At 49.6% G+C, this 22,199-nt stretch overlaps 7 protein-coding genes across 7 annotated transcripts; 2 read left to right on the top strand and 5 right to left on the bottom strand.

Moving 5' to 3' along the window:
- Window positions 1-81: 81 nt before the first annotated feature.
- Window positions 82-1,584, bottom strand: MIND_00449400 (uncharacterized protein; the record flags this gene model as incomplete). The annotated part of the gene is made up of 7 exons (XM_037361308.1): window positions 82-253; window positions 309-731; window positions 780-800; window positions 848-1,017; window positions 1,064-1,082; window positions 1,132-1,232; window positions 1,387-1,584. 7 exons carry the CDS (start codon window positions 1,582-1,584, stop codon window positions 82-84), a joined length of 1,104 nt encoding a protein of 367 aa, XP_037221600.1.
- Window positions 1,585-2,387: 803 nt separating this feature from the next.
- MIND_00449300 (uncharacterized protein) lies at window positions 2,388-5,459 on the bottom strand (the record flags this gene model as incomplete). The annotated part of the gene is made up of 10 exons (XM_037361307.1): window positions 5,274-5,459; window positions 4,900-5,229; window positions 4,780-4,844; window positions 4,611-4,736; window positions 4,049-4,556; window positions 3,738-3,785; window positions 3,260-3,691; window positions 3,148-3,212; window positions 2,968-3,096; window positions 2,388-2,919 (listed from the first exon to the last, which is right to left on the bottom strand). Exons 1-10 carry the CDS (start codon window positions 5,433-5,435, stop codon window positions 2,388-2,390), a joined length of 2,397 nt encoding a protein of 798 aa, XP_037221599.1. The 5' UTR covers window positions 5,436-5,459.
- Window positions 5,460-5,885: 426 nt separating this feature from the next.
- Window positions 5,886-6,395, top strand: MIND_00449200 (uncharacterized protein; the record flags this gene model as incomplete). The annotated part of the gene is made up of 3 exons (XM_037361306.1): window positions 5,886-6,100; window positions 6,145-6,242; window positions 6,292-6,395. 3 exons carry the CDS (start codon window positions 5,886-5,888, stop codon window positions 6,393-6,395), a joined length of 417 nt encoding a protein of 138 aa, XP_037221598.1.
- A 664-nt stretch (window positions 6,396-7,059) lies between these two features.
- MIND_00449100 (uncharacterized protein) lies at window positions 7,060-7,464 on the bottom strand (the record flags this gene model as incomplete). The annotated part of the gene is made up of 2 exons (XM_037361305.1): window positions 7,060-7,370; window positions 7,422-7,464. 2 exons carry the CDS (start codon window positions 7,462-7,464, stop codon window positions 7,060-7,062), a joined length of 354 nt encoding a protein of 117 aa, XP_037221597.1.
- A 64-nt stretch (window positions 7,465-7,528) lies between these two features.
- On the bottom strand, window positions 7,529-9,540 carry MIND_00449000 (uncharacterized protein; the record flags this gene model as incomplete). The annotated part of the gene is made up of 3 exons (XM_037361304.1): window positions 8,099-9,540; window positions 7,741-8,044; window positions 7,529-7,690 (listed from the first exon to the last, which is right to left on the bottom strand). The coding sequence occupies exons 1-3, from the start codon at window positions 9,508-9,510 to the stop codon at window positions 7,529-7,531; spliced, it is 1,878 nt and encodes a 625-aa protein (XP_037221596.1). The 5' UTR covers window positions 9,511-9,540.
- A 53-nt stretch (window positions 9,541-9,593) lies between these two features.
- MIND_00448900 (E3 ubiquitin-protein ligase PEP5) lies at window positions 9,594-15,683 on the top strand (the record flags this gene model as incomplete). The annotated part of the gene is made up of 17 exons (XM_037361303.1): window positions 9,594-9,647; window positions 9,698-10,454; window positions 10,499-10,758; window positions 10,804-11,043; window positions 11,094-12,563; window positions 12,619-12,797; window positions 12,846-13,009; window positions 13,140-13,420; window positions 13,474-13,608; window positions 13,661-13,854; window positions 13,905-14,069; window positions 14,122-14,446; window positions 14,491-14,627; window positions 14,674-14,749; window positions 14,798-15,058; window positions 15,109-15,201; window positions 15,252-15,683. Exons 1-17 carry the CDS (start codon window positions 9,618-9,620, stop codon window positions 15,681-15,683), a joined length of 5,199 nt encoding a protein of 1,732 aa, XP_037221595.1. The 5' UTR covers window positions 9,594-9,617.
- A 26-nt stretch (window positions 15,684-15,709) lies between these two features.
- MIND_00448800 (ATP-binding cassette transporter) lies at window positions 15,710-21,802 on the bottom strand (the record flags this gene model as incomplete). The annotated part of the gene is made up of 34 exons (XM_037361302.1): window positions 15,710-15,823; window positions 15,873-15,896; window positions 15,942-16,114; window positions 16,165-16,366; window positions 16,416-16,541; window positions 16,593-16,615; window positions 16,662-16,893; window positions 16,944-17,051; window positions 17,098-17,167; window positions 17,213-17,285; window positions 17,335-17,360; window positions 17,418-17,488; window positions 17,539-17,552; window positions 17,602-17,691; window positions 17,740-17,801; window positions 17,850-17,888; window positions 17,947-18,073; window positions 18,122-18,180; window positions 18,226-18,767; window positions 18,814-18,856; window positions 18,908-19,026; window positions 19,076-19,173; window positions 19,220-19,466; window positions 19,518-19,656; window positions 19,798-19,821; window positions 19,870-19,977; window positions 20,025-20,052; window positions 20,109-20,165; window positions 20,215-20,681; window positions 20,728-20,876; window positions 20,921-20,982; window positions 21,031-21,133; window positions 21,182-21,473; window positions 21,519-21,802. 34 exons carry the CDS (start codon window positions 21,800-21,802, stop codon window positions 15,710-15,712), a joined length of 4,395 nt encoding a protein of 1,464 aa, XP_037221594.1.
- Between the last annotated feature and the right edge of the window lie 397 nt (window positions 21,803-22,199).

Genomic DNA, 22,199 nt, shown 5'->3' with positions numbered 1-22,199 from the left:
ACGTTAAACGGGAAAATAGACTATTTGTGAAAAGAGAGCAAGGTTAGCATGTTGACAAGTCGAGCCAAAAGCCAAGCAGCATTAGGAGCGGCGGTAATTGTCTCCGCCCCCATTGCGAGGAGGTGGCGCATAATCTCTAGAGCGAGAAGGGGGGGCCGCAGAGTAACCGTTGTTAGAGTAGCCTCCGCCGCCAGCAGGATAGCCTTGATCATAGCCACCAGAGGACCTAGCAGGAGGACTTGCTGAGCGCCGCCTTGGGTTGTCTCGTCAGTCAAGGACAGAAAAAGAAAAGACCAGTTGTCGCATACCTATAGCGACTCCCCCCAGCATCAGGCGGCCCACGAGAGTAGTCGTAACGAGGAGGAGAAGCAGGACGACCACGATATTCACTGAATTCTCTAGGGGGAGGCCGGTCATAGTCGTCACGAGGACCTCTTTTGTCATAACGGTCGAATTGCGGAGGCAAAGGTGGAGGCGGTCCATAACGAGAATCAGGCGGATAACGGCCACTGCGGTACTGGTCAGGGGGAGGTGGCGGTGCCCCGTACCGATCCCTTTCAGGACCTCGACGGTAATCGTCATACTCTCTTGCTCGTGGCGGGTAGTCTCGATAGTCACGTGGAGGAGATGGGCCACGACGATAGTCCCGTGAATCTCGACCACCATAGTCATGGCGAGAGTCTTGAGGAGAGTCACGTGGGGTATAGTCATGGCGGTCATCACGACGCCCACTGAGAAAGATGAGCGTCGACACTTGGTTGCCAGAGGATATAACGTACCCTCCACTGTTTGGACATTCTCTTCAAGTTATGGTTAGTAAGACGATACAAAAGTGGGGAATACGAACCTCGCCCAGTGACCCATATTGCCGCATTTGAAGCATGCTCCTGGATCACCCGCGTATTTGGCAGTTCGCCCTCCACCATGCGAGAGCTCGACCCGGATCTTATTGCCCATGAAATGTCCTTCGTGGTATTTTGCAACACTTTCTTCTGCGGCGGCACGGCTATCGAATTCCTATCTTGGGAGTGAGTGCAAAGGCAACCGAAAACATGGAGCGTACCACGAAACCATATCCGACTCTGAAAAGAGTTAAGACGATACAATAGAAGAGAAAGTTGACCGACTCACTTTAGTTCAATATTGATGATACGGCCAATTTGACCGAAGCAGTTTTGGAGATCTTCCATGCGCGTGTGTTCGGGTAACCCGCCAATGTAGACTTTGTTCGGCTGCACAGAAGGTAAACAAGCGGATTTGAACGAGAGGTTGGTCGAAGCCAAAGCAAAGCCCAGGAAGAGCAGGAGCAACAAACAGGCGAGACAGCACGAGCCAAGACGCCGTTCTGTAGAAGCAGAGAATGCACAGAAAAGACCGAATAAGCACCTTGACTTGCTTTTCGCGATGATGTTCGCCTTTTGAGACTGAAGGCCCGAGACTAGACCCGCGAGGATAGTCACTGTCGTGACCTTCTGGCCCACGCTCATCTCCAGGAGCTTCACCGTTTCCAGCCTCACGGACAACACCAGAGTCATCAGAAGGGCCCCAGTTATCCTGCCCACCACCGGTTGGAGAGGCTGCCATACTTTTTTGCAGACGAGAATGAAGAGAGAAGGAAGCCGGTCACACGTAACGCGTGACCAGTGTGATGATCAATCAACGATCGAGTTAAAAAATATTGTCTAACCCAGAAGGCACAGCAAACTTCGCAATAACAATGTAATAAAAGTCAGCAAGAACGCTTCGGTATTGCTCTGATTTCGCAGGCGAATTTTCCACCACAGGTAGCTCCTCCCTGGGTGCCCAGGCTAACTAACAGTTGGGTCTTGGCAGCGGGCATCCAGCCAGCACATCATTGCCAGGCCTAGGGGCGTTCATGGTTGGCCATTGAACTTATAGGTCCCGAAAGCCTGAACTTCAAAGAGATGAACGTAGATGTGTTAGATTCAGAAGAATATACACGCCATATATGACCTAGCTAATTCAGGCCTATATTATTCAGGTGGTATGCTGATAATGTCGGCGCAGATGCGGGGCAAGAGCTTGGACAAAGAGACTAGCCCTGCATCCATGGTCAACTTGCCGTCACATTCCAGTGTCAAGGGCTTAGATTCTTGGATCAGAGGTCATCCATTTGGAATGGAATTCAAGTTGGAGAGGATGCAAAGTGCCGCGGAAATTTTTTTGGTAGCAGCAGAGCAATGAGCGTTTTCGGTAGCCTCAACTTCGGATCTTTTACTTGGACAGATGCTCAGCCCACGCCCTCCTCTTGTCTTCGGCTCCATCAAGGTGAGGTGCAGCGAGTGTCACGAATTCAAGTGACTGTTACTTCACGCGTTCAAACTGATTCAAATTGCTGTTCAGAAAATCAATCTTGCATTTTGTTTTCATACCCTCGCCTGGCGTTCGCGTGGAGACTTTCTCAATACTCTCTCAGGAACGTCTGCGTCCTGGTCGCTGTCATGATCATTGTGCGACTCGGATTCACTTCCTGACACCATGTCTTCCTCCTTTTTCACGCCCTCCTCCCTTTTGACGCGTTTCGAAACGTTCCGCTTTTTATTCGGTGCTTTTCTTTTCTTGGATTTGGACTTCGATGGTTTCGGGTTGGCCTCCGCTTCTTCTAGCCGCTGGATCCAGTCCATGGGAAATCTGACACACTTGAGAATGGTGAACGGGATAATCATTCGACCATCCAAAATAGCAGCTTCAACACTTGCTTCCGTTTGGACAACCTTCAGGTCTTCGTCCACGATAGTCTCATTGGCGTTGTCGATACACGCCCTCCCCCACTCCTTATGAATGATAACCCCCTTGACCCAGGCATTTAAGACGGTTGTTGGCAGCTGTTCTGCATGGTGGGGCGCGATTTCACCATAACGCAGATATTCATATGTTCCGAGCAGTCTCCAGTCGTTGCTTCAAACGTATTTGAGAGAGAGAACGTGCGTACAAAGAATTACGCACGGGCCATACCCCGCAAAAATGTTGATCGGATCTGGTCGAACACGGCAGTGTCTAAGATTGAAGAAGCCCATCCCATGCATTCCTGGATTTGGCGGGAGCGCATGGTTCCAGGACCGCTGGACAGCCATGCTACAGTGGGTGGTGAGCACAACGTACAGAATTGGAATGAAGCATAAGTACAATGGCGGTTTTGTTGCTTTTTCGCCAAAGTGGTGGGAAACAGCCTGAAGTCCTCCTCCGAATGCCTATTCAACAAATGTTAGCGAAATAAGGGGTGCGACGGAACACGTACATCAGAAATAACCTTCCGCGTCCAACCTTTAGTTCGGTACTTGGGAGGTACCTCAACATCAGGGCCGAGATTGAACGCGTCAACCGACCATATATCGTGGCCGCCGTTTTCCGACTTGACGAGTGAAACGTAAGAAAAATAATCCTCCTTGCCCTCTTCTTTAATGAGAACGGGAAGCTGTTCTTCCTTTTTAACAACCACTGGCGAAGACTCCGATGTGCTTCTTGGAGGAGATTCGGAACGCTGTCCAACATTGGCCGCTACATGGCTTGGTGATGGGGATGGCACGCGTTGGAGTGGCGAGGAATTTCGCGTCTCCTGAGCCAGGCTCACAGGAGGCTTCTCCTTTGTGACGATATGTTCATCTTCTGTCAATTGACCATGTGCATCGACAATATTTCTTGATAGCAGTGCGGTACTTTCAGCCAACGCCTTGAAATGCTGTAGTTCTATGATGGTTCAACGGATTACAGCATACCTTATTCTCTGGGTCTTCCTTCTTGACTACGTCGGACTCGGAATGCATCTGAACGCGTTGGTTCAGCTGAACAATGAAAATACTTGCACGTGACGATCACTGGCAGTCACGAACTTCCTCCACTAAGTGCCCCGACGTGCGTATCCACATTTATGTACTTTCTACTCACTTAGTACTTTGATTCTGTTTCTACAGGTATATACAAGTCGTTCACTACTGAGTTCTGACTCCAAGTCGAGTCGGTGCCAAGTGTCGCACTAGTTACTTACGCATTTTCAAGAGAACATAGTGGATTATTATTATGATTGTACCCTCATCTTGAGTTTGCGCTGGGACCTTCTCAACCCAGAAATGTTTGCTTCTTGCTCCGAGTGGCCAGCATCCTCACCTTCTAACCCTGCCTTGACCAGTTCTTCCTCGTCTTTCACAACTTCTTCCTTCTTAACACGTTTCGACACATTCATCTTTTGTTTCGTTGGCCGTCTTTTCCTGGAATTTGGCTTCTGCTTTTCCTCTTCTTCTTCCAAGCGCCGTATCCACTCCATCGGAAACTGGACACATTTGAGAATGGTGAATGGGATGGCAAGCCGTCCGTCGCGCAGAGCGGCCTCCACGCTTTGTTCGGTTTGCACGACCTTCAAGTCTTCGTCTACAATGGTCTCGTTGGCTTCAGCGATGCAACTTTTACCCCACTCCTTGAAAGTCACGATCCCCTTCACCCACTCCTTCAAAACATCTTCAGGGAGCTCAGCCACATGTTGAGGTGCAATTTCACCGTAGCGCGAATACTCGTACATCCCAAGAAGGCGCCAGTCATTGCTGGCTTTGGAGTCAAGAACTTTCGACCAAAGTTTTGTTTGCGATATTACGCACCGACCATATCCTGCGAAGACTGGGATGGGTTCTGGTCGGACACGACAGTCCCTCAAGTCCAGAAAGCCAATACCGTGCTTTCCTGGGTGCGGAAGGGCATAGTTCCAAGAACGTTGGGCCGTCAAACTGGGAGGGGATCAGGGTAATTGATGAGCGGAAGAGACCATACAATGGTGTTTTTGTCGCTTTACTGCCGAAGTGGTGTTCAACAGCTTGCACGCTCCCTCCAAAAGCCTCCGATTGGATTGAGTAAGCAGTCAAGGTTCAGCGGCTGGAAGAAAAAGCGTACGGCAGAAATAACTCTACGGGTCCAGCCTTTGCTCTGGTACTTCTTGGGTACGTCGATCTCTGGGCCAAGATTGAACGCGTCCACAGACCAGACGCTATAGCCTTGGCGTTCTGACTTGACGAGAGAGACATAAGAAATGTAGTTGTCTTTTCCCTCTTCTTGAATTAATACAGGCAGCTGCTCCTCTTTCTTCACAGTCGGTGAAGCAGTTCTCTGGATAGATTCAGCCCGAGTTTGGTTGACGTTGAGCGGGGAAGTTGTTCGAGTCCGATTCAGAGGTGGATGTTGGGTTGAGGAAGGAGGTAATGCTTGCTGGAGAGGCCCAATTAGCTACTAGTAGTAAAAGCCAACTACGTCTGGTGAATTGTTCTCACTGCACGTTTGTTGTCTTCGATTAATTCTCCGTGAGCGTTGACAATAATTTGAGAGGATGGTTCAATCTCAGCCTGGAAGGGAGGAGGAGCGGAAGTTCGGTGCAATAGTGATACTTCCTCTTTGACTTTGTCGGACTGAGAACGCGGCGAGGAAGAACGCATTTGAACGCGTTCGGCGCAATGAAAGTTGCACGTGGCTGTCAATCACCACTAGTGATCCGTTGATGACTCCTCCGAGATAACGAGTTTGATTCTGAGTTTGAACGAGACTCCATCGTTCGCGACAAGAGACGACAAGTTAGCCAAGGTTCGCCATGCTCGTTCTCTACAAGTCCAGGCGACATACGTCACAATCGTCACTGAGCCACAAGTTCTGCGATTTGTACCTTTTATCAACTGCTGCGGAGCATCGCGCAACAAGTGACAGCCATACACCAACGCTTGATCCGTCAGACTCTGCACCGAGCTCTTCCACTTCTTCCTTACCCGCCATGTCATTCGCAAACGTCTTGGGAGCCGGCCTTAAGCCGGGTTGACGACGACAAGAGTGTATAAGATGCAGCTCCAGAGTCCAGACGAACATCACTCCATCTTCCTTCAGCCTCCTTCGTCATGTTCAAAGCCGCATTCCTTGGTCTTTTCGCTGCCTTCGCGGTTGCTTCCGCTGGTGTTGTTGATGTCAAGACACGTGCCGACCTTCCCGTTCACCACAATGGAGACGTCCTCACCTGGGACTACAAAGGCGAAATCGCTCTGGAGAATGAACTCTTCGGAATGGGTGTCGTTCGTAGCGACCTGCCCATTCCAGCATCGATCACCGCTGACGGGTCAGTCCAATCCTTATATACTCCCATCCACTGAAACTTTGCAGATGGGAAGGCCCTGTCATTCTCCATCTTTTCGACCAGATGACCATCCCAGCGACTTATCCATTGGCCTTCCCATTCTTCTTCAACGGCTCTATTTACAGTGCGTAGGACAACAACACAATGTCACCATTGCCTAACCCAATCAACAGCCGCACAACTTTTCAAGTACGACACCAGCACCTTGGAACTCACCCAAACTCTCGTCCGGAGCACCGAGTTCATGTGGGTCAATCAGCCCGGCCAGGATATTTAGATGATGCGCGCGATGAAATGACGAGAATAGTAATACTTGTCCACTCGTTTGAAAGCTACGACTACAGTCTTAATAAACACGAATGTTTGATCCATTGCTCCTGCTTGAGGTTCATTGTCTAACTGCATCATCTTGGACTATTCTGGAGTTAGTGATAATATTGTAATTTGTTTGCCAGTGGTGGCAGTATAATGCTGGTGATACTTCCATAATTTAATACTCTTTCATCCCCGCCTAGCTCAATCGGATAGAGCGTCAGACTCTTATCTCTTGAGATCTGAAGGCTGCGAGTTCGACCCTCGCGGTGGGCTATCAGGTTCTTTTGCTTCCAAGCATCTGTCCACCGAAGCTTGTTTGCAACCTTTTTATGTCCTTTGAGCATAGTTCTTCCTCTCAACGGAGTCTTTGAGGCATACCGTTGGCACTCTATGCACTTATATTCCACCTCCGTCTTATGGTGGACTCCCATTTTCTTCAGGGTTACGGACACGCTTCCGCAAGGGTTGCGGCCCTCGATGTATCACGGAACATGCGCAACCAAGATTATTGTCCGTCAATTGACGCAGGTTTGTTGGACGACAAAGTAAGGGAGGGAGCAGACTCAATGGGCACACATGAGGGAAGTCATTTTTTTATTCTCTATCCGCCTTGGACCAGCCTCTATCTAATGAGCGCTTCCTTTCTCCGCAGCAATCTGAGCGGCGTATGGGTTCTTGGGGTCACTCGCATAAGAGGGAGCTATGGAATGGATTAGTGGTGGGTCATTTGCTACCACTTTAACACGCACCGCGGACAGCCATATCCTGCAGCTTGGAGATTCCGTATAGGGAGACGCCAGCGGCGACCATGAAGGGCCAGTAGGGTTTAAGGATCTGTTGAAGGCATGACGCGGGGTGCTAAACACGTCGGCCGGAAGCATCTTACTGGTGTCGGCCATTTGCGCCAGCCAAGGAAAGCCATTTTGAAAAAATAAGTCTACTTGGAAGTGAGCGATGCAGAGAGGACAACAGGCTTCGGAGAGCCTACGTTCGCGGTGGGGGTTCGGAAGAGACCGCAATGTGTTTGGCATCACCCGGGTTGCCAAATAGAGAAAACTTAGTACATAGTCCGCAAGCTTATACAACGTTTTTACTTTATGAGCTGATTTTCCACGCCCAACAAGGCCCAATTGGCTCTGTTTGAGAGTGCTCTGCGCCGGTCCAGAGCCCAATTATTCCCATCGCAGACCCCAACTCGCCGACTTGGACGCTTTCCGTGACCCACTCGGGGCGATCGGCCGAGGGCTCCCCAGATGTCTGGAGCAGGCTGCTGAGATACGGGACACAGTAATTAACGAATAACTTACCATGCTCCATCGAACAGCGCCGTCCCCAATCATACGGACAGTTCCCTCAATGACACGCCTCAAATCGACGTTGGTGTCGGTTCCGCGTGACTCTCCTTCGACATGAATTATGGGCAACCGCCAAATGAGGTCGTCAGGATTCGCCCCATGAGGAGGCCGCGGCGGCCTCTCATATCGGGCGATGCGGAGGGTCATCGGGAAGATGCGAGTTGTTTCCGAAACTTCATTCCGTTTGAAGGTCAGTGCCGGGATATTCACGTTGTGCACTAGCAGGTCTCGATAGTCTAGCCAGCACACAACTCGCCTCGAAGGAAGCTTCAGAATGGATAGCTCGACGACAAAATTGGACATGACATACCTCCATTCGCCAGCAACACCTGCCCAGTCCCAACCCTTGTATTCCGTCTCTTTCTCTTTTCCAGTGTCTTTGATTGAGACGTCCTCTTCGACCTTTGGTCGCCACGCCTGCCAGAAGCCAGGAGCGCCGCCCATACGGACCATGTTGAGAGACTGCATTGCCTCGACAATGTCTTCCAACTCGCAGTTCACATCTCGTGCAGCAAGACGCATCGTGTCGAACTGCTCTGCAAGGAATAGATTTCGCTGGTTGATGTTGAAAATATCACGCAGCCTGGCTTCAAGAACAATCCGGGCTGCTGCAAGGAAGGCATAATCGGGAATAACACGGTGGGGGGCGGGGAAAACATAAGTTGGATGACTTTCTTCATCGGCGGCAAGATTGATGCCATGCTGAGCCAGAAATTGCAACAGCAATCCCTGCGTGTTGGGATCGTCTTCGTCGTTTGAGTCATCTGAATCACCATCATCTTGATCAGCATCATTTTCTGGACGATAGTCAGGATCGTCAGAGTCCGAATCCATATCCATGTTCATAGCGTGGGCTAGAATTATGGAAGATGGATCGAGAAAGCGGGAAGTGGAGGCTGAACGCAGAAGGAGATTTCCAGCCTCGTCTTCTTCTTTGGTTGTGCGATGGAGTCGGGTTCGCCATGAATATGCTTCATGTTTGCGTGGGTCCAGAGGTTGGAATGGGCCCCACATTCTTTCACCCATCAGATACTTGGTGTTGTACACGCGCGTTCTAGCCAGTGCTCGGGAAAGAATATGCTGCTCTTCGAGGTCAGGAGCGTCATCGCTCGTATCAGGCATGAAGCCCCGAAGGAAGACGAGCTTATTGAAAGCTTGACCCTGAACCCCATCTTCAAACTCTGGTCGGCTTGCAGGTTCACCGTCAGGATCTAGTGGCCGAAGATATCGACCAATAAGTTGTGAAGGATACCCATTCGGAGAAATGATTTGTTGGAGCCATGTTATATTCTTGGAGTCAGCCACATTCCTTCGGCGAAGCAGCGGAGGGAATACAACGGCGCGTTCGCAATGAGCAGCTTCTAGTTCTTGCTCATACGAAACAGCCGGTGTGTCTTTTAGGGTCTCGATGAGACTTTGAAAGTCACAGTCTGAATTGTCAGCGCTGAGGGCGTTTGCGGCAGCAATTCGCTGAGTAAAGCTCGTCCAGTTGGAGCGCGAAGTGGCCTTGCGCGGTTGTAGCGGGGTCTCTGATAGTGTCACGCTCTTTGTGCGGGGGTCATCGAAAAGAGAAAGATAGATGGCCCTCCAGTTTGAATGGACCAGTTCATGAAGTCGATGATTAGATGCTGAGACGGCGGCAACAGATGTTGGGTGAATATATGCGACCTGGCAGATGATATGCTCGATGACTTCGTTCGGCAGTTGCAGAAGGGACGCCATCCTGGCTTGTAAGTACAGTAGATGAGAGACGTTAGCAAGCCTGAATAAGCTTTCGATACCAAAGTTGATCCGAGACGGAATCGGTCACACGCTCATGCAGAGCTAATATGTCCAGTTTGCCTCCAACAGCGCCAGCAGTAAGCACATAATCTATGGACTAGATAACCTTTCCTGACTTGAATGGCAGTGGCGAAACTTCACTTTCTTCGACGAGGTTCCTATAAAGGACGCCCATGACTTGAACGCGTCTCCCGAAATATTCAAAACCGCCGCCGAAATATCAACAATACTTGCCTCGTCTACTGGAGTTGTCGTGGCAGACATATATGGCACGCTTCACATCGTCAACAAAGAGTTTGAACCACAACGGACATGGGCTGCGTATGAAGGAGGAAGGGTGACGCATATGGCAGAGCGGCGCGGTATTCTCGTTACGGTGGGGGAAGACGAAAGTGTTCGTGGACAAGTTTTAAAGATCTGGGACCTCGAGAAGAAAGCAGCAACACCGCCGTTATTACGTTCGACCAAGATCCAGCTCACCAAACCTCACCCAGTTTGCACAATTGCGCTTTCTGCTTCATTGTCACACCTGGCTGTTGGCTTTGCCGATGGGACTGTTCTACTCTATCGACACATCGACCAATCTATTAACAACAATACTGCACTCTTGAAGCCCAAGACAATCCACGAATCTCCGACCGAACCTATTACTGGGCTGGGCTTCTCCGAATCCAAGTTTCTTTTTGTGGTCACCACAAATCGTGTCCTCTCATACCAAGTTTCGGGCTCAGGTAGTAGTAGCAGGGCTACTGTTGTTGATGAAGTGGGCTGCGCGCTTGGCTGCGCGACGATGGACTGGAGAGAGCACGCTGTAGTCGTTGCAAGGGAGGAGGCCATCTACGTTTGCAATGTCGAAAGTCGAGGCGCATGTTACGCATATGAAGGTAAAACCTAAGCCTCGAGTGGTCTCGCTCTAACCAATTGGCAGGGCACAAGTCATTTGTACGCTCGCATCTCAACTATCTTGTTATAATTTCTCCCCCGACCACGCCTTCTGCCGCCGCAATGCATCGAACCGTCCGTAACTTTGCCTCACGGAATGGCACTGACACCGAAATAACCCGAGTTTCCGTCTTCGATCCGGAAAACAAGATTGTTGGGTACAGTAGTCCCTTCACGCAAGGAGTGCGAGACATAATTTCTATACCTGAATGGGGAGGCATATACATACTAGGTAACGATGGCAGTGTGAGTGCTATTTACTTCGTTTGGCTCGCTAATGACTTGACCAAGTTGAAACAATTGCTTGAAAAGCCGTTTTCGGCCAAGCTCGAAATGCTGTATCGCAGCTCCATGTTTCCCGTGGCGTTGAACCTCGCTAAGACTCAAGGTCTAGAAGATTCCAGCGAGACAGTTGCGGATATTCACAAGCAATATGGTGACCACCTGTACAACAAGGGCAACTGGGACGCAGCGATGGCCCAGTTCGTCAAAACCATTGGATGTGTTGCCCCAAGCTATGTTATTCGCAAGGTCATTGGCCCTTAACACACCTAATAATATTTCAACTGAACCTTGATCAGTTCCTCGATGCCCAACGAATTCACAACCTGGTGACATATCTGCAAGAATTGCACTCCCTTGGTCGCGCCAACTCAGACCATACAACCCTTCTCCTAAACGCGTATACCAAACTCAAGGATGTTTCTCGCTTGGATGGATTCATCAAGACTGAATCACGCCGCGTCACGTCTGCAAATGGAGAAAAAACCGAGCTACCATTCGATTTGGACACCGCCATTCGAGTCTGTCGACAAGCTGGCTACTTTTCCCATGCTTCTTATCTAGCCAAGAAATACGAGCGGCACGAAGAGTACCTCCGGATCCAGATCGAAGACTCCCAAAATTACGCGGAAGCTCTTGTCTATTTCCGAGCACTTGGTGGTGAGGCAGCCGAAAGCAATCTGGCGCGTTATGGTCGTGCCATGCTGGAGAGTCTTCCCGAGGAAACTACACAGCTTTTAATTGATCTCTGCACTCCCAGTGGGGTTGTGCTAGAGCCTGAAGAAGAGGTGCCTAACACAGCTGCCTCGACGAAAGCATTGTTCTCTGCGGGGGCAAATGGTCCATCATACCTCTCCTATCTAGCATTGAACCGCAACTCTGTGTCCATTGATCCTCCCCCACCGTCTCCATCCATCAAAACAGTAAAGCCGAGCGATACAGCATCCAGACGAGACTCCTTGCACGAGTCACGTGCATCTACACCGCCACATACCCCTTCTCCCCAAATTTCTGGTGTTGCTCGTAAACCTCCTCCGCTCAAGCCTGCCCACAAATTACTCTCTCCAAGAATATACTTTGCGCACTTTGTCGACCATCTTGATCAATTTGTGGTGTTCCTCGAGACTGTTGCAGAACGACGATGGGGACAAAGTGTCGATGGAATCGAGGATCTATCAGTCGCACCCGACTCAGATTCACGAAATTCAGAAATGGATGACGACAAGCCTGACCAGGTTGCAGTTTGGAATACGCTATTGGAGCTCTATTTAACGTTACCCGACTCGACACCAGCCAAGACAGACGAAGATGAGCCCAGCCTCTTGAAGCGCAAAGCGCTCCGGGTCTTGAAGAGCACGCATCTACCGTACGACCCTACTCACGCACTCATTCTCTGCTCGAGCCATGGCTATACGCGAGGATTGGTTCTTCTGTGGGAGCGGATGGGCATGTATGAAGATGTCCTCAGGTTTCTTATGGCCTCGTCTGAGCCAAATGCATCTGATCAAGTTGTTCAACGGCTAACTTCGTACGGACATGAGCGACCGCATCTCTACCTCGTTGTGCTGCGCTATCTTACTTCAACGCCAGCATTGTTGACAAGACATGAAAGCGACGTTCGTCGCGTTATCGAGCATATCGACAAAGAGCACATTGCAACGCCACTTGGCATCGTCCAGATTCTCTCTCGAAACGAAGTCGCCAGCGTCGGTTTGATCAAGGAGTGGTTGATATCTCGCATCCAGTCGGCCAGAAGCGAGATCCAAAGTGTTAGTATTTCTAAGTTGATTTTACAGTTCCAAATTAAAGACCAATAACTTCTAGGACAAGGAATGGACTACCTCTTACCGGCTGGAAACGACCACAAAGCTTAAACAAGTAGAGGACCTCTCCGACCCTGAGCATCCTCGCGTGTTCAACGTGACTCGCTGCTCTGCTTGTGGTGGACAGCTTGACCTCCCTAGTGTGCATTTCATGTGCAACCACAGTTTCCATCAACCACGGTATGGTGCTTAGCAAGGAGCTAAACAAAACTCATTCAAACTCAACAGGTGCATTCAGGAAAGCGAGACCGAGTGTCCACTGTGTGTCCGTGAACACGGGGTCATTCGAGAGATTAGGCAGAACAACGAGAAACTGGCAGACCAGCACGACTTGTTCGTCTCAGAGGTTAAGGAAGGTGGCTTCGCCGCTGTGGCCGGTGCATTTAGTAGAGGTATATTAAACGTGTCCCGACTGGAGGAAGTAGTTGCTTGAATTTTTCATGTCCGTGACCTGCGTGACATATATGGCCTCGCCTGTCGCTTCGCCCAGCTCACCTTCTTTCGACCGCAAAGCACGCACAGCCCAAGCCCGCAATCCCATCGCTCTAAGGCTATACAAGGTCCTTGGCACCAATTTCGACGACGAAACTACGCGTGAAGCGTTGTACACGCTCTCTGAACTCTATGCAACACCAGTGAAGGGCAAAGACGCGCCAGAGGAGGAACTAAATGAGGAAGCATTGACGGAATGCGTGCCAGGCGAATCGGCGGCGCGTGCTCGGAAGAATTTACGACGAGACATGGAGCAGAAACTGGCAGAGGGCAGTCAGCAATTTCTGGCGACGTTTGCGGAGGTTGATCAAGTACGCAATCCAGTTATTCTTTTACTTGGCTTCATGTCTCTCTCTCTTTTCAGAGATTAGAAGAATTGCAATATCATGTTGCCGCTATGCACGCTAGCTGTGATGAGGCAGAGAACCAGCTGAGACTGACAAGTGAAGCCAGCGCGATGTTGCTCGAACGCGCCGGTAGTCTGAGTGAGGAAAGGCAGGTGTGTTTTTTTGGCTGATTTGGCACCTCGGTCTGAACTATGTTGTAGGCAGGAGGTAGAAACCAAGAAATCCATCGTGTCATTGTTCCTCGGTCGATTTACTTTGAACACGGAAGAAGTGGAGGCCATGACTTCTCGCGATATTCCTGTTGGAAAGCAATTCTTCAAAGCTATGGATAAGACGGAGCGAATACGAACGGATTGCAGGGTTCTCATGACTGGGGACGAGGAACCAACGAGGGCTGGGTGACTCAAGTCTCATTAAGCAATTTTTTCTTTAGCTGACCCAGATGAAGTCTCGATATAATGGCCGCGACTTCATCTTATCTGGAGCAAGCATACGAGAAAATAGTCCGATGGAGTTCCTACGAGTTTCTTCAAATGCGCGATCTTCATATTGAAGTCAGTCCCATCATGCGCGAAACCATTCGCCGTCTTCGGAAACGACCTGAGCTCCTAACGTCAGTTTCTACATTTGTGTTGACTGGTGTGTTGACAATGTCCCCTCCTCAGCGAAGCTCTCGCGTCTCTATCTGAAACCCGCCAGACAACACTCATGTCCTCCTTTTTGACGGCTTTGACCCGTGGAGGACCATCTGGCCTTCCCCGGCCGATAGAATTGCACGCACATGATCCGCTGCGGTATGTTGGAGACATGCTTGCTTGGGTACACCAAGCCATTGCCGCTGAGCGAGAGTTCCTGGAGAGCCTGTTCGATCTCCAATCAGACGGACGTATGGTGGGGAGCGTTCGTGTCTTTGCTGGCAAAAGTGAGGAGGAGGAGTGGATCAAAGAGCTTATGGACCATGCTGTCGGAAAATTGTGTGTACCTCTCAAGGTTTGGCGCGGTATCTCCCCATTGAAGGTCCTGACAATGAATAGGTTCGAGTGCAACAAACAGTACGCTCCCAAGAAAGCAGCATTATTTCCTACAAGATAGCCAACTTGTTGCAATTTTACCTCCTCACCATGCGACGAACCATTGGTGAGGCGGCATTGATGTCAACAACACTCAGCGAGTGAGTTGAAAGCCTGGCTTGTTTGTTGTGATTTAACGCTGTCAAGGATCACCGACGTCGCTTATAAAGTATTTTACGATGCCATTGAGGCCCAAGGTCGAACACTATCGCGAGCGATTCTGGTTAGTAAAAAGTAAATCCAGCGAAATCAATTGCTCAAGCATTCTCAGGACCTCGATGACCCATCTTTGTCTCCGCCGCTGCCCATTTTGGACCATGCACAGATCTTACGCGAAATTATGAATGTCTACGATTCCTCGTTACTTGGAGACGAGGGCGAAGCAGAGCAGGCTGCAGGCTTCCGGAAAATACTAGACATTACTGTGGATCCTCCTATCGAAATGAGCCTGAAGGGCAGCGAAGAGAAGAAGCGTCTGCGACCAAGATGGGATCGGGATGTGTATGTGCTGAATTGCTTAAGCTACCTCCAGGTCTGTCGATGGGCAACCCAGCCGTTTAGTCTCTCCTCATATCTGCTCAGAGTGTCATGGAACCATTTTCTTTCACAGCCGAAAAACGGAGGTCGTTGCAGGACTTGGTCGATGAGAGGGTGTCACAACTGACCGAGGAGCATGTGAGTCGAAACAAAACGACAAATCTCGACCCTGATCTGTCGAATTTTAGTACCAAAATATCATGGGTGACGCTGGGCTGGCAGTGGTTTCAGAAACATGTGCTAAACATGACAAGAAGGCAAGTCTTTGTCCGCTTTTACCACCCTTCACTTTCGTTATTGACCGTCTTCAGGAGCCACTGTCACGCATTCCCGCCACCTTGCCTGCACAGATCCAAGCAGCATTACGGGCCTTCTCCGACTGGCTATCAGGTCTCGAAGTCGTCCAGTCGCCCCGATTGGCTCAACTGACTGCGCAACGACTACATATTCAAATTCATCAGGAGGCTTTGAGGCGAATGGCGCAATCGTATGGATTAATATGCGAACAAGTGAAGAGACCAGAAAATAGGTACGAGGCAGCAGCGACCTTGCTGGGGAGCGAACGGCCGTTTGGCCAGATCAATTTGTTGTGGCAGATATTCGGGTTGGAGAAGGATTAGATATAACAAGACCACCACCATTGCATTCAAACGAGGCCTGCCATCTTGTACAACAAATCTCTGTCTCCCGACTCGTCGACGAGAGCCCGGAGTTTGCCGTTCTTGTTCTTGAGCAGCTCTCTTGGGGAGTCGAACTCGACCTATTAGGTTTATCAAGTAATTGTGGTTAAGAAAAACAACAACACCTACAATGCGACCAGCGTCGAGCACCATCTACATCTGGTCAGTTGAGGGCATTTGGCAATGTCAACAACGCACAATTTTATCGGCGTCCATAATGGTTTGCAGCCTGTGAGCGACCGTGAGGAGGGTGGTGTCTTTCGGCAGTTCATTCCGAAGCGATGATTGGATCACAGCGTCCGTTTTGTAGTCAATCGCGGAGGTGGCTTCGTCAAGGATCAACAACTTGCTACCACGAACAATGGCCCGTGCTAGTAAAGAATCAGCCATCCATGGCCGAATAAACTTGGAGTTTCCGTACCCAGCGCGAGGATTTGGCGTTGACCAACCGATAGATTGCCTCCGCCGCTGGCAATCTCGGAGTCAAGTGTAATCCGGCCTTCATCCATCTCGCTCTGGAGTGCAAACAACCCAGCCGCACGAAGCGCGCTGTTGAGCGTGGCATCATCATACTGGTCGAACACATCCAGATTCTTTCGCAAGCTGCCGGTCAGCAGTTCAGGCTACAATTAACGGGTGAGTGTTTGGTTCGTGTCGTTGAGATGGTCTCACAATTTGAGGGATGATGGTAATGTTGGACCGAAGCGCGTCCAAATTGAGAGACGAAATGGGGATGCCATCATATAACACCTTGCCCTCAGTGAAAATCGTGCGAAGCAGTGCCAAGGTTAAGGTGCTCTACGAGGAGTATAAGAGTTTGCACCAATCATGATTATACCGAAAACCGACCTTTCCAGAGCCAGTGCGACCAACTGGTTCGGATATTAGAACTTTCACCAAACGGTCGTGTCCGCTCACCTATGCCCACATGTTCACCAGATTTAATGTCGAATGAGATATTTTCCAACACCTTGGGGCCGTCGGCGGAGTACCTAGCTGATAACCCGGTTGCGTGCAGCGTTCCGCTAGTTGGCCAAGAAGCAGGCGGTACACCAGCTGACGTTGGTTTCGGCTCCTGCTCAATCTCGATGTAGCCTCGGATTCGCTCCAAAGAATTGCCTTCTATCTCGAAGTCGTTGACCAGTCGCACCTACACAAACTTGAGACATGTTCGACTTGATAATATTAGTGTTCACTTACCCACCACAGTATCATGCTGCTGAACGAAACGGCCAACTTCAAAACAAATCCGACCTCTGAGTTTCTGGCATTCTGATAATATACGAGGTAATATGCCAGAGATGTGGTCTATAAACAGGGTGAATACCAAGCCATGAGCACCGGATCAACGCACAAAAAGTGCCCCAAGAATGTCCACACGCAGTGCAATCCATCGGTTCAGGTTGTGGAATGTCCGCGCGGCGCTTCAGCAAGGTAAGAAGAATAGTAGTTTAGACGAAGTTGTCTACCGGCTGTATCTGTCAATTCGAGAAAGAGAGGTTTCAACACTTGCGGCCTGGGCACCATAGGCGCGAATGGACACTGAGGAAACAGTATCAGTTGATAGCTTTGCGGAGCGATAGAAATGCACCAAGTCCTGCCATCACCGTACTGATGCTGCCAGTATCAATCAGCCTGATAACTTGGGGACGGAAGAGATTGAGCAACACGTACTGTCCTAGTATAGGTGCTTTGGCAACGCTCATTTCGCGTTTCAACGGGAGTTGGGCTGTGATATATAGTTGCTGGTTTCTCAACTTCAGAAGGGCTGCATGCCAAAGAGATTGAGACCTACACCACACCAAGCACCTTGTAGTAAGTATTAGCTTCCTAATTTTATAATGTGGACAATGCCAACCTAAGCCCCCAACGACAAGTCCAGGGAGCAGGAAAGTCGGGGTATATACTATGACAATGATGAACTCAACCAGCATTCCCAGTGACATCTCTTCAAATTCATTCAGCCAAGTGTACCATATCATTGAACAAAACTGACCAATGAGACTCCAAAGTGATCCTGGGAGGGTTATGTCGATGGATTGAATGTCTATTGTGCATCTATACGCCAATTACCGCATCATCGTAAGCATTGGACGAGGAAAATACCTCGTGATAACACGTGATGTAGGGGTGGTGTCTAGCCATCTGATAGCTCATGTAAGCAGTTGATCATGGCGTATCAAAGCAAGAACTGATTGATCACCTGAAAGTTGTCCCAGAAACTGCTTCAACGAGTCGCTGGTGGAGGGTTTTCGAGGCTCTGAAAACACCAGTTCTATATAAAGCAAAACTCGTGATGTAGAAGCCCATGGTCCCGATCACGAAAAACACTGGCTAACGTTCGAACACTGAGTGTCGCGGGGGAAAAATAAACGCACTGAAGAAGCCTAGATAATGTGCAACGTCAACCTGGGACGGCGGAACGATGTCATATTGCCTATGGCCGTCAACGAAAAGTTTCCAGGGGTAACATGGAATTTACTCGGCCCATCGTCCAAGATACCAAGATTGGCTGGTTAAGGAAAGTTGACTGCTGCCTAAACCAAGCAAGCAAGCCAACACAAAGAACGTGGGATGATTTCCTGCAAGGCCACGAATATAGAGCTTGAGCGAGTCCATGCTGACGTGGCCCTCCTCGACTTCTTCTGCGACGATCAACTTTCCATCCGACTTGGGTTCAACCGGCGCAGCAGCAGGGTCTACTCCGTCTGTTTTTTCGTCCAGGTTTTTTTCGTCCTTGCTTAGCTCTTCCGCAAGCACCTCATCATGGGCAAGGGCTTCCGTAATCGAGCCATGGCTATGAATCGTCCCATCAACGTCCATTGAAACGACATAGCTTGCAATCGGTTTGGCCATGGCGACATTGTGGGTCACCAAAATAATAGTGCGGCCCTTGATGAGGTCTCCACGGAAGCACTTGTCGACGATCCACTTGCTGGTATGCACATCGAGGGCAGCCAAAACATCGTCCAACAGAATAATTTCGGTGTTGGAGTAGATGGCGCGAGCGAGAGTGACTCGAGCCTGGAAATGTTAGCAAACAAATAATGTGCAATCACATTTGGATTACCTTTTGCCCACCACTGAGAGTAAGACCTTTTTCACCAACCTCACTGGAATGAACGATGAGTTGACCTCCGTGCGCGAGGACAAAATCGGCTCACGTGGCATCCCCAGCGTCAAACAGTTCCAGGTCACGTTCAAGGGCACACTGGTAGATGACCTTTTTGTAACGTTCTTCGTCGTATTCCGCGCCAAACAGAATGTTTTCTTTGATCGTTTCCTGCCGGCGAGCATTAAATATGAGGGGCGGGGAAGAAGGAGAAACGAACATTCTGAACCCATGATTCCTGAGCAGCATAGGAAACACCCTTTGCACGCGGAAGATTATACCAGGACGAGGGTCCAGACGGAATAAAGTGCATTTCGCCTGATGAATGTTAGCGTAAGCGTGCGAGTCAGCATTTTCTACACACCCAAAAGAGCCATGATCAATGATGTTTTGCCAGAACCCGTGGGTCCAACGACAAGATTGATGCATCCAGGCTTGAACAACAGCTCACCGTCAATTCTCAACAAGAATCGGCGGTGAGAAGGTGTGTGTGTGCCATCAATATGTTCGCTGGTCCAGGAAAATGTAGCATCACGGAAACCGATTCTGTCATCTTGTGGTATGGCTGGTGGCGATTCACTGGAAAGTGCATAGTGATCGAGTAATTCTGTCTGCGTGGCACTGCGTTCAGGGCACAGCACACAATAAAATTTTAAGCATACCTTGCGCAGAAATTCGTCAACACGGTCTAATGAGACTTTGGCAGTAATCGATAGGTTCAGGTAACGGAGAACCCAGCCAAGTTGGTTCCGAAGAACTTCGAAGATAGCTAGTGATGAGAACACTTTTGAAGCGTTCAGACTTTGCCCCATAAGGATCGTCTGTCCTTGAAATCAGCAACCCTGATCTCAAGCAAAAAAACGACCAACACTGCGGATAATTAGTTATATATCACGCTGAAATGGGAGTTTAGGCATTTACTATGTTGCAAAGGTTGCTAACATGGTTGTGATCGGAATGATAAATCTGAGCATAGCTTGTGAGTGGTGAATGTTGAAAGTGGTGTAGACTGACTGAACATTTCCATCAAGTAGCTGTAGCATTTGGCGTTTCCAGATCCAAATGAGCTCTTCCTCTCGCTTCACGTTGATACGATCTTTCATCTGGCGCTCCCATCCTAAGCTACAAGAGGTTCAGTTGCGAACCATTGTGCAAGCAGATCAAGGTACAGTTTCACCGTTCGCAGCACACTCATGGCTATAATATCCGCATCAATCACTTGGACTGAACATCGGAATCTAAGGGCCACTCACTCTCAGTCACAACCTGTACACGAGCGTCGGTTTTTTTGAGACGTTCTTGCTGAACAACTGCCAACCTCGAGTTCGCTAAAGAGAACGGTGCACATGGAACACAAACCTTTGAGGAGCTTTGCCACATATCCAGGAGCAGGAAAGAGCGCCAGTATCATGGCTAACCCAACAAACGCGGCCCAGCCCAGCACTTTATAGAGGAATACAATGGAGAGCGCAGTTTCAATCGGTATTAAAACCAGTAACATCAAGATATGAATGCCGCCCAGGATATTAGCCAGGTCCGTTGTCACTAGATTGGTGATTTTACCGACAAGATTGGCTTGGAAAGTTTCCGTGTCTTTCTCTGTTCCTAGACCTGTGTTGTTCTGAGAGGTTTCCGCTTTGACACGCATGCGAAGGGCGTGCTCAAAAACAAGCTCCGTTATGATGGCTTCACAACGGACCCGAGTGCGGGTGGCATAAAGGGAGTACCACTGCAATGCAGCAGAACGCGCAGTAGGACCGATGAACATGCAAATAATCCAAACCCAAGGTGGGAAAGTGCGATTTGACTCGGGATCTTCCAAATAGCTGTATGAAGTTGAACGAGACGTCAAGCAAGGGAGGGTTGACTGACTTGAGCAGCCGATTAATTCCTAGGGGAGAAGCGAAGTTCATAACCCCCATGACAATCATAGAGAAGGCCATCACAAGATATTCGGTACGGAAACACCACACAAGGCCAAAGAAAACATGTTTTTTGTTCGGGGAAGACACTCCCAAAGACTGTCTTGAATCAATACATTGGAAAAGAAAGGACTGAAACTTACAGAAAAGCTCTTGTCCCTAACATGTTTAGCCATGTCGTAGTCGGCCAGTGGAGGGAGTTGGTCTGATGAGGCTTTTAAATGTAGCCCAAGGTGAAGAAACATATGCTAACCTAAGGATGAACTGCCTTTCAGCACCAGCGAGTCCAAGAAAAAGCAAAACACAGCAGAGAGTATCGAAGCCGTTTGTTCAGGGTTGGGAACGGATGATGGGTCCTAAGGAATATTATTGAGCAAGCAAGATAGGAGAAACAACCAACGCACTCGAGGGTCAACAGGAATGTACTCGCGCGGCATCAACAAGGGTGCAACGACAGCGGCAAACAACAGAAGGGCTATCTTAACCCATAAGGTCCAACCCTCGGGTGCATCAAGTGGTTTATCGTGGTAGGTGGCGAGAGGCAGCAGATCCCGATAGACGTATATCGAGAAGACGACGAGAAGGAGTGTATCGAGGTGCCTGACGAATAGTCGACGAGCCTTACTGCGGACGTTGATGGATGCAATGGACAGAACTGCCGCATAAAAGAATGTAACGGGGAGAGAGATCGAGAGCCTAATTCGTAGTGAGAACGAGGGTAGAGCGGAATAGGAAGGGTACCAATTGATGTCCGCTAAAGGAGAAATGGACATCGCAAAGAGGATCACACATGAGGCTGACCGGGAAAGGTCAAAAACAAATGTGTGCCTGCTCTTTGCAGCGTCGGCCGGCGTAAGGAGCGCATCACGTCGTTTAGAGAAAACGTGAGTCAGCGTTGTGGTCCAGAGTAGCTGGGCTAGGAGAAGAGCGGCGGAGGTCGCTGAAACTATCCCAGGGATAAGGACCCAGTCGATTAGGCTTGATTTGGAGCTTAGAGTGAGGAGAGGTACTTGAGAAAGCGACATGGGGATTCAGGTTACGGTCGTAAAACCATACCGCCTTAAGTACCCCCCGAAAATGCGTCCGAATTCTCAAACATGATGCAGAATGTCAGGCGCCGCCAGTGTATCTGACAGACAAGGAGGAGAATGGATTGGTAGGTGTATGTCCTGCACTAGGGTTAGGGCGAGTCACAGGGGGCCCGCGCACGGCTGTTGTAGCCGACTAGGACCCCAGTAACCGCCAGCGTGAAGAGTTACGGTAGTCTGATTCGTTGAATCGCATGGAGACAATGATGTTTGCGAAAAACGATGAAGAACAAGGAGTTTTTCGTCTCTGAATTCGGAGGAAACTTGTGAAACACGCGCGGCTCAAAGAGAGTAGTTGTGTAAAGAGGAAAAGGCGACGGGACGTGACCTATTG

Source organism: Mycena indigotica (assembly GCF_014461135.1).
Source record: "Mycena indigotica strain 171206Taipei chromosome Unknown Mind.scaff0004, whole genome shotgun sequence".
In the NCBI taxonomy this organism is placed as follows: Eukaryota; Fungi; Basidiomycota; class Agaricomycetes; order Agaricales; family Mycenaceae; genus Mycena; species Mycena indigotica.
The sequence above is the reverse complement of the archived record's forward strand: the minus strand, read 5'-3'. Positions and strand labels throughout refer to the sequence as shown.